The sequence below is a fragment of the Leptodactylus fuscus genome, chromosome 5 (assembly GCF_031893055.1).
Source record: "Leptodactylus fuscus isolate aLepFus1 chromosome 5, aLepFus1.hap2, whole genome shotgun sequence".
Lineage (NCBI taxonomy): Eukaryota > Metazoa > Chordata > Amphibia > Anura > Leptodactylidae > Leptodactylus > Leptodactylus fuscus.
Window position 1 is genome coordinate 30,977,549 of NC_134269.1, and position 15,319 is coordinate 30,992,867.

At 41.8% G+C, this 15,319-nt stretch overlaps 1 protein-coding gene across 1 annotated transcript in view; it reads right to left on the reverse strand.

Moving 5' to 3' along the window:
- Positions 1–12,040: 12,040 nt before the first annotated feature.
- The window catches only part of ADAM9 (ADAM metallopeptidase domain 9), a 68,138-nt gene continuing 64,859 nt past the window's right edge, over positions 12,041–15,319 (reverse strand). Inside the window, exons 21-22 of the mRNA XM_075272830.1 lie at positions 14,374–14,441; positions 12,041–13,086 (exon numbers count right to left, since the gene is read on the reverse strand). Of these exons, the coding sequence (XP_075128931.1) occupies positions 13,008–13,086; positions 14,374–14,441 (147 nt within the window). The 3' untranslated portion in view covers positions 12,041–13,007. The remainder of the gene's footprint in view (positions 13,087–14,373; positions 14,442–15,319) is intronic.

Below are 15,319 nucleotides of genomic sequence, written 5' to 3' on the forward strand. Positions count from 1 at the left end.
GTTCAGAGGTCTCTTCACGGCTTACCAAGCAAATATTCATACATTGTATAGAAGCTGTGCTTGATATTGCAGCTGAGCGCCATTCACAAAAATGGGACTAAGCTACAAACAGATCAAGTGACTGATGGAAGTGACATCACTGGTCTGCGAAGTGGAAACAGAGTCACCCACATTCGCTGCTGCCATGTTGAGCAGTACTGGGAGTTGGGCCCCTATCGATCTGATATTGATGTCCTATTCTAAGGACCAGCCATCAGTATTTAACCGGTTAAGGACCAGGCCCAGAAGTACATTAAGGACCGGGCCTCTTTTTTCAAAACTGACATGTGTCACTTTAAATGGCAATAACTTTGAGACGCTTTAACTTACACAAGTGATTTTGAAATTGTTTTTTCGTAACACATTATACTTCATGTTAGTGGTAAACACTAATCAATATTTTTGTATTTATTTATAAAAAAACTAGCAAATTTGATGGAAATTTGGAAAAAATTGCAATTTTCAAAATGTGAAATTCTCTGCTTTTCAGGCAGATAGTCATACCATCCAAATACATGAATAAATATTATCTCCCATATCTCTGCTTTATATCGGCATCATCTTTTGATCGTCTTTTAATTCATTTTGGATGTTACAAGGCTTACAAGTGTAACAGCAATTTTCCAGATTTACAAGAAAATTCCTCAAACTAATTTTTTAGGGACCACTTCAGTTCTGAAAGGAATTATAAAGGCCTATATAATAGAAACCCCCATAAATCACCCCATTTTCAAAACTACACCCCTCAAATTATTCAAAACAGCATTTGGGATGTTTGTTAACCCTTTAAGCATTTCATAAGAATAAAAATAATATGGAGGTCAAATTTAGACATTTCATTTTTTTTCACTAATACATTCATTTAGACCTAAAATTAACACATTCACAAAGGGTTAAAGGAGAAAATGCATCTCACATTTTGTTATGCAATTTCTCCCGTGCACAGAAATACCCCACATGTGGGTGTAAACTGATTTTTGGGCACACGGCACTGCATGGAAGGGAAGGAGCGACACTGGGTGTTTGAACAGCATATTTTGCTGGAATAATTTTCAGGCACCATGTCACATTTGCAGAGCCCTTAGCGTACCAAAACAATGGAAACCCCCCAAAAGTGACCCCATTTTAGAATCTACACCCCTCACGGAATTCATCAAGGGGTATAGTGAGCATTTAGACCGTACAGTTGTTTCACAGATTTTACTAACATTGGAATGTGTAAAAGAAAAATTACTAAAATGTCACTTTATCCCCAAAGTTTTCATTTTCACAAGGGGTTAAAGGAGTAAAAGCCCCCCAAAGTTTGTTAAACAATTTATCCTGAACACGGCAATACCCCATATGTGGCCATATTCTGCTGTATGGGAACATGGCGGGGCTCAGAATGGAAGGAGCGCTATTTTGCTTTTGGATGGCAGATTTTGCTGGAATAATTTTTAGGTGCCATGTCGCATTTGCAGAGTCCCTACAGTACCAATACAGTGGAAACCCCCTAAAAGTGACCCCATTTTGGAAACTACACCCCCCACAAAACATATCAAAGGGTAGAGTGAGCATTTTGACCCTACAGCTGTTTCACAGATTTTATTAACATTGGGACATGAAAATGAAAATTTACTTTTTTTCCAACAAACTGTCAATTTAGCCCCAAATTTTTCATTTTCACAAGAGGATAAAGGAAAAAAAGCTACCTAAAGTTCGTTACACAAATTCTCCTGAACACAGAAATGCCCCATATGTGGTAATAATCTACTGTATGGGAACATGGCGGGGCTCAGAATGGAAAGAGCGCTATTTGGCTTTTGAAGGGCAGATTCTGCTGGAATATTTTTCAGGTGCCATGTCGCATTTGCAGAGCCCCTAGTGTACCAATAAAGTGGAAACCCCCTAAAAGTGACCCCATTTTGGAAACTACACCCCTCATAGAATTTATCTAGGGGTTTGGTGAGCATTTTGGCCTCACAGCTGATTCACAGATTTTATTAACAATGGGACGTAAAAATGAAAAATTACTTTTTTTTTCCAATCAATCGTCCATTTAGCGCCATATTTTTAATTTTGCAAGTAGCTGAAGAATTAAAAGCCCCCCAGAGTTTGTTACACAATTTCTTCTTAACACGGCAATACCCCATATGTGGCCATAATCTGCTGTATGGGTATACGGTGGGGCTCAGAATGGAAAGAGCGTTATTTGGCTTTTAGAAAGCAGATGTGGCTGGAATAGTTCTCAGGTGCCATGTCGCATTAGCTGAGCCCCTAAAGTATCAATACAATGGAAACCCCCCATTGTGACCCCATTTTAGAAACTACACAGGTGACAGTAAACTGGAATTCACCAAGAAGTGACCCCATTTTGTAGGGACAATTTTAGGGCCTCTGCAAATGTGATGTGGTGTCCAAAAACAAAGAATATAAATCTGCACTCCAAAAGCACATATTGCTCCTTCACATCTGCGCCCTGCTGGGTACCCAAATAGCGGTGTATGCCCACATGTATGACACTGGTGTACCCTGGATAACGGACTTAATGCCATATGTGGGTATAAATGGCTGTTTGGGCACAGCCGGGCACAGAAGGGAAGGAGCGCTATTTTGGTTTTTGGAGCACAGTTTGGTTTTAGGACACCATGCCACTTTTGCAAAGCCCCTGAATTGCCAATAAAGTGGAATCCGCAGACATGTCACCCCATTTTGGACACTAGCCCACTCATGGGATTTATCAAGTGGTGTAGCGAGCATTTTTAACCCCTGAGTGTTGCATTTATTTAGTTTCCAGAAATGAAATCACAGCTGATAATGAGAAGTTAAAAATGAAAAATTTCCAGAGATTCGCCATTTTAGTGCCCGATATGTTGTGCCCAACTTATGTCAGCAGAGACACTCCAAAAACTGGTAAGCGGGTATCCTGGGCACAACAGCTTTTAGAGCGTTCATCTCTGATACAAGGCGGGCACAACATATTACGCACTGAAATGACGTATTCCTGGAAAAATGGTCATTTTCACCTCTCACAATCAGCTTCGTATTCATTTATGGATAATAAGTTATAGCAACACTTGGGGGTTAAAAATGCTCTCTGTACCCCTGGAGAAATCCTTCAGGGGTGTAGTTTCCAAAATAAGGTCTCATATCAGGGGATTCCACTTTACTGGCGTTTCAGATCTACAAAAGTGTCATGGCATCCAAAAACCAAACCGTCTGTGCTCCAAAAACCCAATAACCCTTCTTCCCTTTTGCGTCCAGCTGTGCCCTAATATCAGTTTATACTCACATATGACATTACGTCCGATATAACGGGTACACCAGTGTCATACATGTGTCATACATGTGTCATAAACTGCAGTTTGGGCGCACAGCAGGGCGCAGAAGCGAAGGAGCGCGATGCGGCTTTTGGAGTACAGATTTTGATGTTTGGTATCTAGATGCCATGTCATGTTTGTAGAGCCTGTAAGGTACCAGAAAAGTGGATTCCCCAAAGGAGTGACCCCATTTTGAAAACTGCACCCCTCAAAGAATTTATCAGGGGGTGTAGTGAGTATTAGTATCCGGACGTGACTGCACAGCGGATGGCGAAGAGGGAATATATAAGCTGTGCGGAGAACATTGCAGACACCAAATTCCCTACTATGTCCCAGTAGCTCCTATGATTGGGGGAGTCACTCTGGGGGTCACTTTGGGGGTCACTTCTGGTGTTTTTTCGCTCATAAGCTGTAAATCTGGGGTGTCCCCTGATATTCGCTCGCACAGCTTATATATTCCCTACCTGCCGCAGCCAGTTGTGTTCTAATAATTTGGCGATTTTTGGGGGGTTTTGCCTTGACATTGCTAGATGCTATATTTTCTTTATTTTTCTGGTGACATGGCCATATAAGGGCTTGTTGTTTGCAGGATGAGATGCATTTTGTAATGGCACCATCTTTGGGTGCCTACAACTTACTGATTACATTTTATTAACTCTTTCTTGCTGGATTAAAAAAAAAAAAAATCAATCCTGCATTGAGTTTTACATTTTAAATTTTTCGCCATGCAGCGTACAGCATAAGTAACATGTGTCCTTTATTCTGCGGGTCGGTACGGTTACGGCGATACCTCATTTATGTTATTTTTTTATGCGATACTAAGTCTGCAGAACAAAAACACATTTGGGGACATAAATCAGTGATTTTTGCATCGCCATCTTCTGAGAGGCGTAACATTTTTATTTTTCGGTTGACAGTGTTGGTTGAGGGCTTATTTTTTGCGGGAAAATGTGCGCTTTTTATTGGCACTGTTGTGGGGTGAATATGACTTTTTGATCACTTTTTATAGCATATTTTGTAGGATGAGATGGCAAAAAATCATTATTTCCGGCGAGTTTTTTCCGTTTTTTTTTTCCGACGTTCACCATGTACATTAAATATTATTTCAGTTTTATTGTACAGGTTGTTACGGACGCGGCGGTACCAAATATGCATTGCTTTTTTTAATTTTTAGTGCTTTTTTTTATATAATTCATTTTGTATAGAAAAAAGGGATTTTTGGACTTTAGAACTTTATTACTTTTTTCATACACTTTATTTATTTTTTTTAACTTTTTTTTTAACTTTTTCATGTGTCCCTTTAGGACACTTGAATCAGTTGATGCTTTGATGAAAGCATCAGCTGATTCTACACAGTAGCTGACAGGACACGAGCAGGACATGAGCCTGCTCGTGTCCTGTAAGCTGCAGAGGAAGTGAGACACATCGCTCACTTCCTCCACCGCCTGGCAGGATCACCAGGTATGTGGGGGCTCCGGTAGTCTGGGGTCACTGGCCAGACCCCAGACTACCTTCTACTGACATCGGCACCCCCCGATCTCGCCGCGGGGGGTGCCGATCTGGTTAACCTGTCGGCGGATCCCTTTCGATCGCGCCGCGATGTTTGACGGCGCGATCGAAAGGGTTAACACGTCCAGTCGGACTCAGTTCCGACTGGACGTTATGGAGGAAGGGGTTAGGTGTTAGTAACACCTAACCCCTGTCCCCCCCGCACCCCTCCCCCCGCCAGAAAGGTACCTAAAGGCCGGACGTATTTCGGCAATAGTCCGGTCTTTAGGTACCAGCACATGAGGCCGTAAATTTACGTACGGCGGTCCTCATGTGGTTAAAGGAAAGGTGTCATTAGAAAATTACATATTTTATTGTACAAATTTCTGAAGAATTTTTTTTTATAAATTCTTTATGTACACAATATCAATAAACAAAACAAAACATGGACACTGGCCTGTGGCAGATTATACCGTATAACAAATTGTCCGGAAGGACGAAACAGGAACAGGACAGGGGAAACAAAAACACACAAGGACAAACAGCCAAAGTGAGGGAAAGTGAAGGGGGAGACAAGGGAGAGGGAGGAAAAAGGAATGAAGGGAAGAGAAAGAGAGAAGAGAAAAGAAAAGAAAAAAGGGGGGAGGGGGGTTGGGGAAACAGCGCCCAGCTCTGGCCAGAAACCCACCAGGTCCAAAAACACTTCAGCCAACTAGGTCCCTATACATGCGGGTACCTTGGAAGAGAATCCACGGGGTCCAAGCTTCCATGTAGGCCTCACGAGCGTCTCGAAGACTTCCATAACCCAAATGTCCTCCACCTTGTAAAGCCAGTGGTGGAGGGAGGGAGGATTAAAAGATTTCTAGAGCGCCGAGACACAGGCCCGGGCTGCATTGATCATGTGTCTAGGGCAGACCTACGGTAGGTGCGGAGGGGGAGGTCAGAAAGATGAAGCAGGAAGAGGGCCGGGGAGAGAGGAATTGGAAAAACTTGGCACACCACTGTATGCACACCTTCCCAAAAAGGCCGGAGTACGGCACACTCCCAGAAAATGTGCAGGAGGATTCCCTCCTCCGAACCACAACGCCAACAGAGAGGGGACATAGCCGGGAAAATCTTATGCAGTTTAGCTGGTACATGATACCACCGCATTAAGATCTTAAGAATTTTATTTACCTTTTTTTTTTTTTTTTTTTTTTTTAATTGTCTATATCCCAGAAACCCCCTTTTAATGTTCAATCCCACAGTACTCTGTCCTTTTGATGGACGCGTTACAAGTATTTGTTCATAATACCCCCAGGATTAAAGACACCGAAGTCACCAGTTATTATAAAAAACATTCTTTATTGATTACAGTGTATTGTACACGCTTAATAAAAGCCCTTCAATAAAATCAAATGATAAAAAAAAGTCAAGTGAAATTCCAAAACAACATACATATAAAGTTACATTAGTATGGGCATGGGACTAAACAATGCAAATAGTGAGAAATCATCAGTTCTGGCAACGACGTCAAGTCTTATCTAATCGCAAAAGTTCAATTTACTCAATCTGGTAACTAGGGGGCGTCATAGCAAGACGGGACCCTGGAGACCCCTTAACTGCCCCCTGAGCACACTGGCTTGAACTGAAGTCCATATAGCTCTCCATAGAATAGTAAAGTAGAGTGGTAGGGTTTCTTTACGGGACCCTCCTTCCTACTGGGCCCCTAGTAGTGGTAGGCCTCTGGTCCAATATGGAGGGTGTGACCGGTAGTGTTGCGATCCAGGCCTTCAGTAAATTCGTAATTTGCAAATAGAGGAAACAAGACAGAAGATTCCCAGTCGTGTTACATACAACCGATTGCTTTAAGTAACTAGTGAATAAATCATACAATAAAACTAAAGTGGTTTTATGAAGCTCATCAGTCCTGAGACGTAACGTCTTCTGAAAGTTCAGTCAATTGCTGCGGTGCAGAAGTGGACTTGTGATCGGCCAAGGTGACCTCATGTGACAATGGATACGAGTACGACGGGAACATTCAGAATACAACGGGCCACATGGGCTGTGTAGGGTCTATTCCACCCCACCATGTCATCCACCCATTACTAGTAATGAAAGGTCCCACCTACGTAAAGACGGCCATCTTCATACCTTGGGCCACCAGAGATTGCCAGTGTGCTGGCTGATCAGATTAAACGCCATCCAAAAGGTAAATTCCGAATTTTTTGTCTGGAGTCAATTTTCCCATATGTGCAATATGATCATTTTGGCATAAACAATTGGGATCAATGGGGCAAAAGATCAAAAGAGAATTGTTCTCTTCCATACTATCCATAGACATCATCACCACCTCTAAGATCTTTGTGGCCTGGTCAGCAGATTTTTATACCATTGGGGAACCATCCAAGAGCATCCACATTGGTCCTCTAAAAATATTCCCTTAAAGGGAGTCTTACCAGAGCCCAGCCCCGCAGGTATATAGGTTAGGGTCACCTGAATCAAAAAGTGTTGTCCCTTGAGAATCCATTGCCAAGATATCACTTTGTCGATATGTAAATGAGTTCTTTGGTGCAACAGGGGCATTGTCATTGCTCCAAAGAAGTGAGCGGCAACACCATCAATGCTCCAAAGAGCTCATGTGCAGCGATTCACAAGGGGTAAAAAACAGGCTAAACTATCTATCTGCGGGGCTGGCCTGATATACCGGGTTCTGGCGACACACTCCCTTTAAGCCAAGAGTTGAATGCCTATTAATTTCTTGGTTTTCCGTAGTTGTATAAACTCTGTTTCGATGAACACCATCCATAGAGATACACAGAGCATGCAGACTGAGGAGCGGTTAGTGTCTAAATATAATCTACTTTCTCAGAAACAGCGCCACCCCTGTCCATGGCCGTGTCTAGTATTACAGTTCCGTCACTCTTTTTAATGGAGGATGCAATACCACACACAGCACAAGGACAAGACTTTCGCTGCTTCTGGAAAAAAAAGCAGACCCTCCATTTTCCAAATACTGTACAACCCCTTTAATAAAACTGTGCATATAAGTGATCGGGGCAACAAAGGTGAGCAAACTCAAGAGTGAATTTGTAGCTGTCAAGTGTCACTGCAGTACTGGGCAAGTTCTAGGATCTAGGAAATCTCCAGCTATCCCATAATATCAAACCTATGACCCCAAATCCTATAATTCATCATTTTACTTAAAGGTTTCCCCTCATGGGTGGAGCTTTCTGATCACATGACTATATATTCAGCCCTGCATATACTGGGAGGCTGCTCTTAATATTCCTCAAGGCATCACTCGTATTATTTCTTAAAGTGATCAGTCACAATTTTTCGTGAAACGTAAGAGCAGCTATGTTACACAGTCTAGAGACACAAGACGTCCACTAATCTTAAGACACTAATGTGAGTTATAAAGATACATTCTTCAAAAAGTCTCATCTGTTCAAGTATGTAACTGCAGAAAGTGGGCCATTCACTGGGATTCCTATGGAGATTTTGATATGGGAGGATACCCTAAGAAATATGCAAAAAACATGAGAAAACTGGATGAAAACCAATACGACCGCCATGACATGTTCCACCCAACTTTTCTTAGAGTAATGAATGGTACATTTGGCAACTTCAGCGCTGAATGACTCCCCCTATAGCTGACAAGTCATGGTCATATTTGTGTACACCCAGCTGCCACAGAAGCATACATAACCCAGGAATAAGTTAATACAAATTTTAGGAACTCATCTTCCTCTTGACATGTTTTCCCATATTCCCAAAACACATCATTGAGGGGAGTTGCCTGCCCAAAACCCCCTCTATAACCCAAGCAGATGTTCCAATTTTGCAGTCATATTGATCTGATTTACATGTAATACCACATTTGCCCTGTAGTTGGCACTGTAAGAACGAGTAGCGGACAATAACTTCTCCCAACAAAATCAGCGGATTGCTTGGGGCCATGGAGCAATCTCTCCAATTAAAGGGGTTGTCCATACAATAAAATAATTTACAATAGACTCAGAATAGTGCACAAACCCCCCCAAAACACACTACTAATCCCCTACTGCTCCCATTTCAATGCTTCCCAAAATCAGTGCATACTTCCCGATCCAGCTCGATGCACAGGAAGTGATCGCTCAGCAGAGATCCAATCACTGGCTGAGTGGTCATTTCCTGTGTTGAGATGAACCAGGAAGTAGAAAGCAAAGACTTGGAAAGACTCAGAATACCAGTGGTGAAGGTTAGTGAGGTGAAGAAGGTTTTCTAAAAAATAATTTTTACCGGAAGGAAAACCGCTTTAAGGCTGAGGCCTCACATTGCAGAAACGCAGCTTTTTTTGTTGCAGTTTTTTGAGCCAAAGCTAAGAGTAGCTACAAAAGTAATGAGAAATATATAGGAAGTTCTTATACTTGTCCCTTCTGCTCAATCCACACATGGCTTTGGCTAAAAAAACGCAACAAAAAAAGCTGCGTTTCCGCAACGTGGGGCTTCAGCCTAAAAGTGTTTTAATGTGATGACACTACCCCTCAAACACAACAGGCTTATAATAACTTCATGATTTGGGGAAAAAAAAAATACTTTAAGAAAATAAAACAAGCATCTGAACGGGCAGAGAAAAAAAACAGAAAAAGGCAAAAAAAAAACAAACCCACAAAATGTATATGGATAGTTACCGTGCGTACAAATTCATTTAAAGTGATCATCAGCATGTTCAGAAGCTTCTATTTCTGTGGCGAAACCCACTCACTGCAAACAGAACTATTATGCCCATTTTGGATTAAAAAAAACAAAAAAAAATTTTTGGGAAATGCCCATATGGTGGCAAGTTATATGGTTCTCGCCATCAAGTCCCTAAAGTACAGACACATGGGTAGGAGACCCCTGATGGGTCGCCCAGTATCATGAAGATCCCAAACGTGGCTAAATTCATAAAAAAAAAAAAATATTACACTAAAATAGACACGCAACTTAAATTTTTTGTTTGCACAATTGGCCCGTTCAGTTATACTAGTATTGGTCATATGTAGAGATGAGCGAACACTGTTCGGATCAGCCGTTCCGAACAGCACGCTCCCATAGAAATGAATGGAAGCACCTGGCACGTATACTTTGCCGGCGTCACAGGTGCTTCCATTCATTTCTATGGGAGCGTGCTGTTCGGAACGGCTGATCCGAACAGTGTTCGCTCATCTCTAGTCATATGGAGTCACGTGGTGGACCACATGGTGCTTCTGCAGCGATAAACAGCATCGTGTCATACAGTCTCCACAGAAATGTACATCACATGATGGCCAAGAAGGAGGAGTGTGAACAGGTCTTCAAGGACACATTTTAACATTACTGTTTGTTTTTTTTTGTTTTGTTTTTTTTTGTGAATTGTCGCAGCTACGTTGCATGTACAATTTTTTTTTAATCTCCACTCAGAGATAAAAAAAATCAATAAATAATTTTGCAGATAATTTCATTATCAACTCAGTAGGTTGGGACCTGTGACATTTAGGAGATAAGAAAATTAAAGGGATTATCTAGGTTTTAGTAATGATCCTTATGATAGGTTATCAATAGAATAGTGATGGAGGTCTGATATCAGACACACCTGATGATTGGCTGATATAACCTGCCACCGATGCTGGAAACTGAAAGCTCCATAGACCACATAGTGGCCATGGAGGGGTACTGCAGCCTAGCGGCCATTCTCTTACATGGGAGCTGAGCTGTAGTAACCCATCATGGCTGCTATATAATGTATGGAGTCAATAAGATCTAAAGATGGGACAACTCCTTTAAAAACTAAATCCTAAAGCCTCTAAGGGTAAGTTCACATGGGTTTTTTGGTCCGGAACCTGAGTCGGAGGCCGCCTCAGGTTCCAGACCAGAATATGGGTAGCTACAGTGCACCGGCATCCAGTCACGCGCTCCATTCCGGATTAGGCCCAAACGAATGGGCCTAGCCGGGAGGAGGGAGTGTCGAAAGAATGAGCACGTCGCCTCTTTTTTCCGGGAGCCGTTTGTTCCGCACTGACAGTTCCCATGGATGTCAATGGGAGCTGTCTTTTTGGTCAGGATTTTGAGGCGGATATGGCCTCAAAATCCTGACCAAAAACCCAGTGTGAACTTACCCTTAATCTGCCTGGCATTATCAACAGTTAGGCCCGTGTCCCCATGACAACACTTCTTGCCCATATGCCTCTCCAGCTCAGAATTTGTCGCTGAATACTGGGCCTCGTAGTGATAAAACCAAAAAATTGCTCCTATTTTTTCATTCCTAAGTGTAAGAAATGAAAGATCTGATTGGTTGTTCTAAGCTCCAGTACCTCTATGAGAAAACAGCGTCACTTCTACCAAGTCTGAACGCTGCCTAAAGGGACCATCATACAGATATTATCAATGACGTTAGTATATTACAGTCTGTATAAGAGACATACAGAATTACCGCCGCATATACTGTAGGTAGATAATGCTCTTTTGACATAGGTAAACCAAACCATGACGGAGATTCACTGGTTAAACAAAGGCGACATACTAAAAAGATAGAAAAATAGAAGAAAAATCAAAGCGGTTAGCAAAATAATTTAGGGTTCTCATTATTCTCAGAAATGTGCCCCATTCAGCATCTATAGTGTCTGCTTCACAGTATAACATAAGGGGGGAGAGTCAGATCTGTATAATGATGGCCGAAAGTGGGAGCAGCCATTTTGAGAACATAGCACGGCAGTCTGTAGAGGAAGCGGGACGGGGAGAATACTGGGTTCATATATAAAATGGGGGGGGGGGGGTCAAAGGTCAGAGTTAGTGCAAATAACAACAGAGCGGTGCTGCCCATAGCAAGCAAGCGGATACCAAATGTCTTGAATATTCTGATTGGCTATTTTAAGCACCACCTCCACCTTTCCATTGAACGCTTTTGTGCATCCTCAACATACATCAAAGGTGTACTGCCACCTTAAAGGACATTTTATTTTACCACTTGCCCCAATCCCAGTTCTTTGCATCCTTCAATAGCCTCCACTCCACTAATTCCAGCACATTTGCAATTTTTTCTCTAACCCCCGCCATTCCTGAGCAATTATTTCTTTCTATTACATTCAGCGCTGTCGGGTGGGCGGTCCCTGTCTGTCTGCTCCTGCCTGATCCCGCCCACCCGACAGCGCTGAATGTAATAGAAAGAAATAATTGCTCAGGAATGGCGGGGGTTAGAGAGCAATTATTTCTTTCTATTACATTCAGCGCTGTCGGGTGGGCGGGATCAGGCAGGAACAGACAGACAGGGACCGCCCACCTGACAGTAGAAAACATCATTTTGCTGTAAGTAATAGAAATGATGGTTTGAGAATGGAGGACTTGCAACGAAAAATTTCAGAATAAATGGAGCGGCACCTATTAAAGAATGCAGAGTTGGAGAGAATAGAGGTGGTGAAAGTAAAGAACCCAGCTCATCGCCTCCACTGAAATTATCTTCTAATATCGTAAAATATGTTAAATATCACTAGAATTACCAATGCGTTGCAAATCCATAGGTTATTTTTATAGGAGTCGGTGACTCCATAGTAACAACTACATAGACAACAAACAAACCCTCTGTAGTCTGACCCTGCACCATCCAAATGTTAGTAGGAATTAGGGGACAGAGGTGGAAGTACAACTACATGCTTTACTTATACCGTAGTCTGTTACTATGGAGACACATAGCTTTGCATATGAGCTGTAGACTGGAACTATTAAAAAAAAAAATGTTACAAATATGATTCTACCGTTTGATAATAACAATAAGGAAGACTGAAATTCCAGTGTGAGAAAACCGAGGAAATCCAATCGGATGTGGTTGGTAAATACAATGTGAGAGAACGCCCATTTTTTGGCCCAGTATAGGCGGTGAGGAGTGACAGCGGAGAGGATGTTCTTCGGCTCGAAAATCCCAATTCTGTTAAAATCCTTCAAAATTTGACGTGTTCACGTGCGAGCGTCTTAACAGGTTTTTCGACTGATTGCTCGGACATTTCAGAAGTCAAGCGCTGTAAACAGAGAATCTATGTCTGTGCTACCAAACCCAAAGCACCACAGATCGTAAGGCCAGCTTCATGGTTCTGGAAAGCAATCGTTCTGTCTCCCAAGCATGATAAAAGGTGTGTCTCTTGGAAACACAGATGTACCTAGTAATAAAGTCACATACAAAGGCTACGCTGATGCGGGAAGGCAGCGTTATACCGGAGGGGCAGGCGGAGGACGTGCTGGGGCGATGTTAGGGTGTGTGGGTTCTCTTTGGTGGGGAAACGGAGGCCTGGAATGATAATAGAGATGGATAAGTAGATTCATCATAGAAGATTAGACAACACAGTATACTGGGATTTCCTCACTGTTTGGGGTGTCCACTAGTTACAATGGGCCCCCCTTCTGCCACAACTATAGGCAACCCATATAAAGGTGGGGCTACATAGGAATTTTAGCAATGTAACTGAATGGGACTGGAGCACCTGACCATCTCAGTTGTAAAAACATACTGGTACTCATTTTTTATTTTGACTTTTTGATTTTTTTTTTGTGTGGGCAGACCAAGTTGTGACAATGACAACCTCGGGTAGCATTTCAAAATTACTGTGTAGCCCCAAACAACCATGCACCAATAAAGGAATGGACAGCATTTTTGTAAGTTTCCGCTCTCTATTGTACTTTTTTATTTTTTTTGTTATAAAATAATTTTATTTCCTTGTCATTTCTACCCCCCCCCCAAAAAAAATTATGCCATATATATATAATTTATTTTTAACAAACGCCATATTGATAAAATTGTGATACAAAAGTGTGTTATTTACTGTGTTGTAAAATTTGTGTCTATTGTAATAATTTTAAATAAATACAAAAATAAAAAAAATTGTGTTTAAAAATGTGTCTATTGTAATCATTAAAAAATTACTAAATAAAAATTCTTATTTTTAATTTCAGCTTTTGACTCTACTGAAAATATACTGGGATATACATATATCTGTAGGTACCAGAATATTGTGTCTAAGGAAAAATACAATTGAAGGTTAGGCTGAGAAAATCCTTCCATACTGTTAACGTTCTTGCCTCCCATACAGTAAAATGGGGGTTCAAGCCCAGACAGAGACAACAAACAAGAATAGTCTCAGAATTATTTCTATACCGTCTCTCATACAATACACAGCTCTTAGAAAAGATTTTATAGAATTTTAACTGTATGGGCAATGCAAGTATTTATTTACTAAAACAGGCACGTCAGGAATGAGGACAAGTCCCCTTTAAGAAAATCAAAGTCATCAGACATTCAATACCATTTAGTTAAATTTTACCAGAGTTGGTTTCTGTTGCCCAGAAGTACTTCCCTTTAAGGGTGCACTCACACAGAGGAAAATGGCGCAGACTCCGTGCCGCTTTTGGTGCGGAATCCGCGTCAGATTTCGCACGAGAAAAATGCCTCCCTATAAAACTCTATGGGGAGGCTTTTTTTCCTGCACGGAATCTGATGCGGATTCCGCACCAAAAGCGGCACGGGATCTGCGCCATTTTCCTCTGTGTGAGTGCACTCTTGCTTAGCTATAGGACTTACCTAGACGGTGTATGTTGAGGTTGCCTTACTGCGTATGATGGAACAGCAGCGCTATTCGGTTTATAGGACTGTGAAGCAAGAATAAACATACACAGATTACCATCTGTTAGGGTGTGTTCACACAGCTCTGATTCCGATCCAGAAATCATTGTGGTAAAATGACTCCCATCTGCTTACCATTGATTTCGGCATGCTGATAATATAGGCGCCCTGCCATAACCTGCTGTGGTTTTCAGTGATTGTCAACATACTGGTGAGATGAGAGGGATAAAACCTCCCTGGTCTGATCTTACTGCTCTTGGCCCATTGTGGCTCTCGCTAATGGTCTGTTAGTCAGAGTATATATGTAATGTGGTCTGCCGTATGCTGTAACTATTACATAAGAGCTACTCATCACTCAGCGGTAGATGGCAGACCGTATTACATACAGACAGCAGCGTAGTCTGACAGAGGAGGGAGCAGGAGCTGCTTCACTACTCCAATGTCACCTCTGCTCTGGAATAATACAGTGTTGGCCAAAAGTATTGTGGTACACACAAGGACACAGGACAGAGGTTGAGTCAACTTTAATCCATTTCAACTGGCTGCAAGTGTGATTTAGATATTGCCACTACCTGTTAGGTGCCTCAGGTAAGTAACAGGTGCTGTTAATTACACAAATTAGAGAAGCATCACATGATTTTTCAAACAGTGCCAATACTTTTGTGCACCCCCTTTTTATGTTTGCTGTGGAATTATATCCAATTTGGCTTTTTGACAATTCTGTTTGTGGTTTTCCATTGAAGACAAATTAAATGAAGATAATACCAAAGAATTTGTGATTGCAATCATTTTCTGGAAGAAAATGAGTATTATCTGACAGAATTGCAGGGGTGTCAATACTTTTGGCCAACACTGTACTACCTTGTTTTTTTCCATTCCTCTCTGTGAGATAACCCAGCAAAGA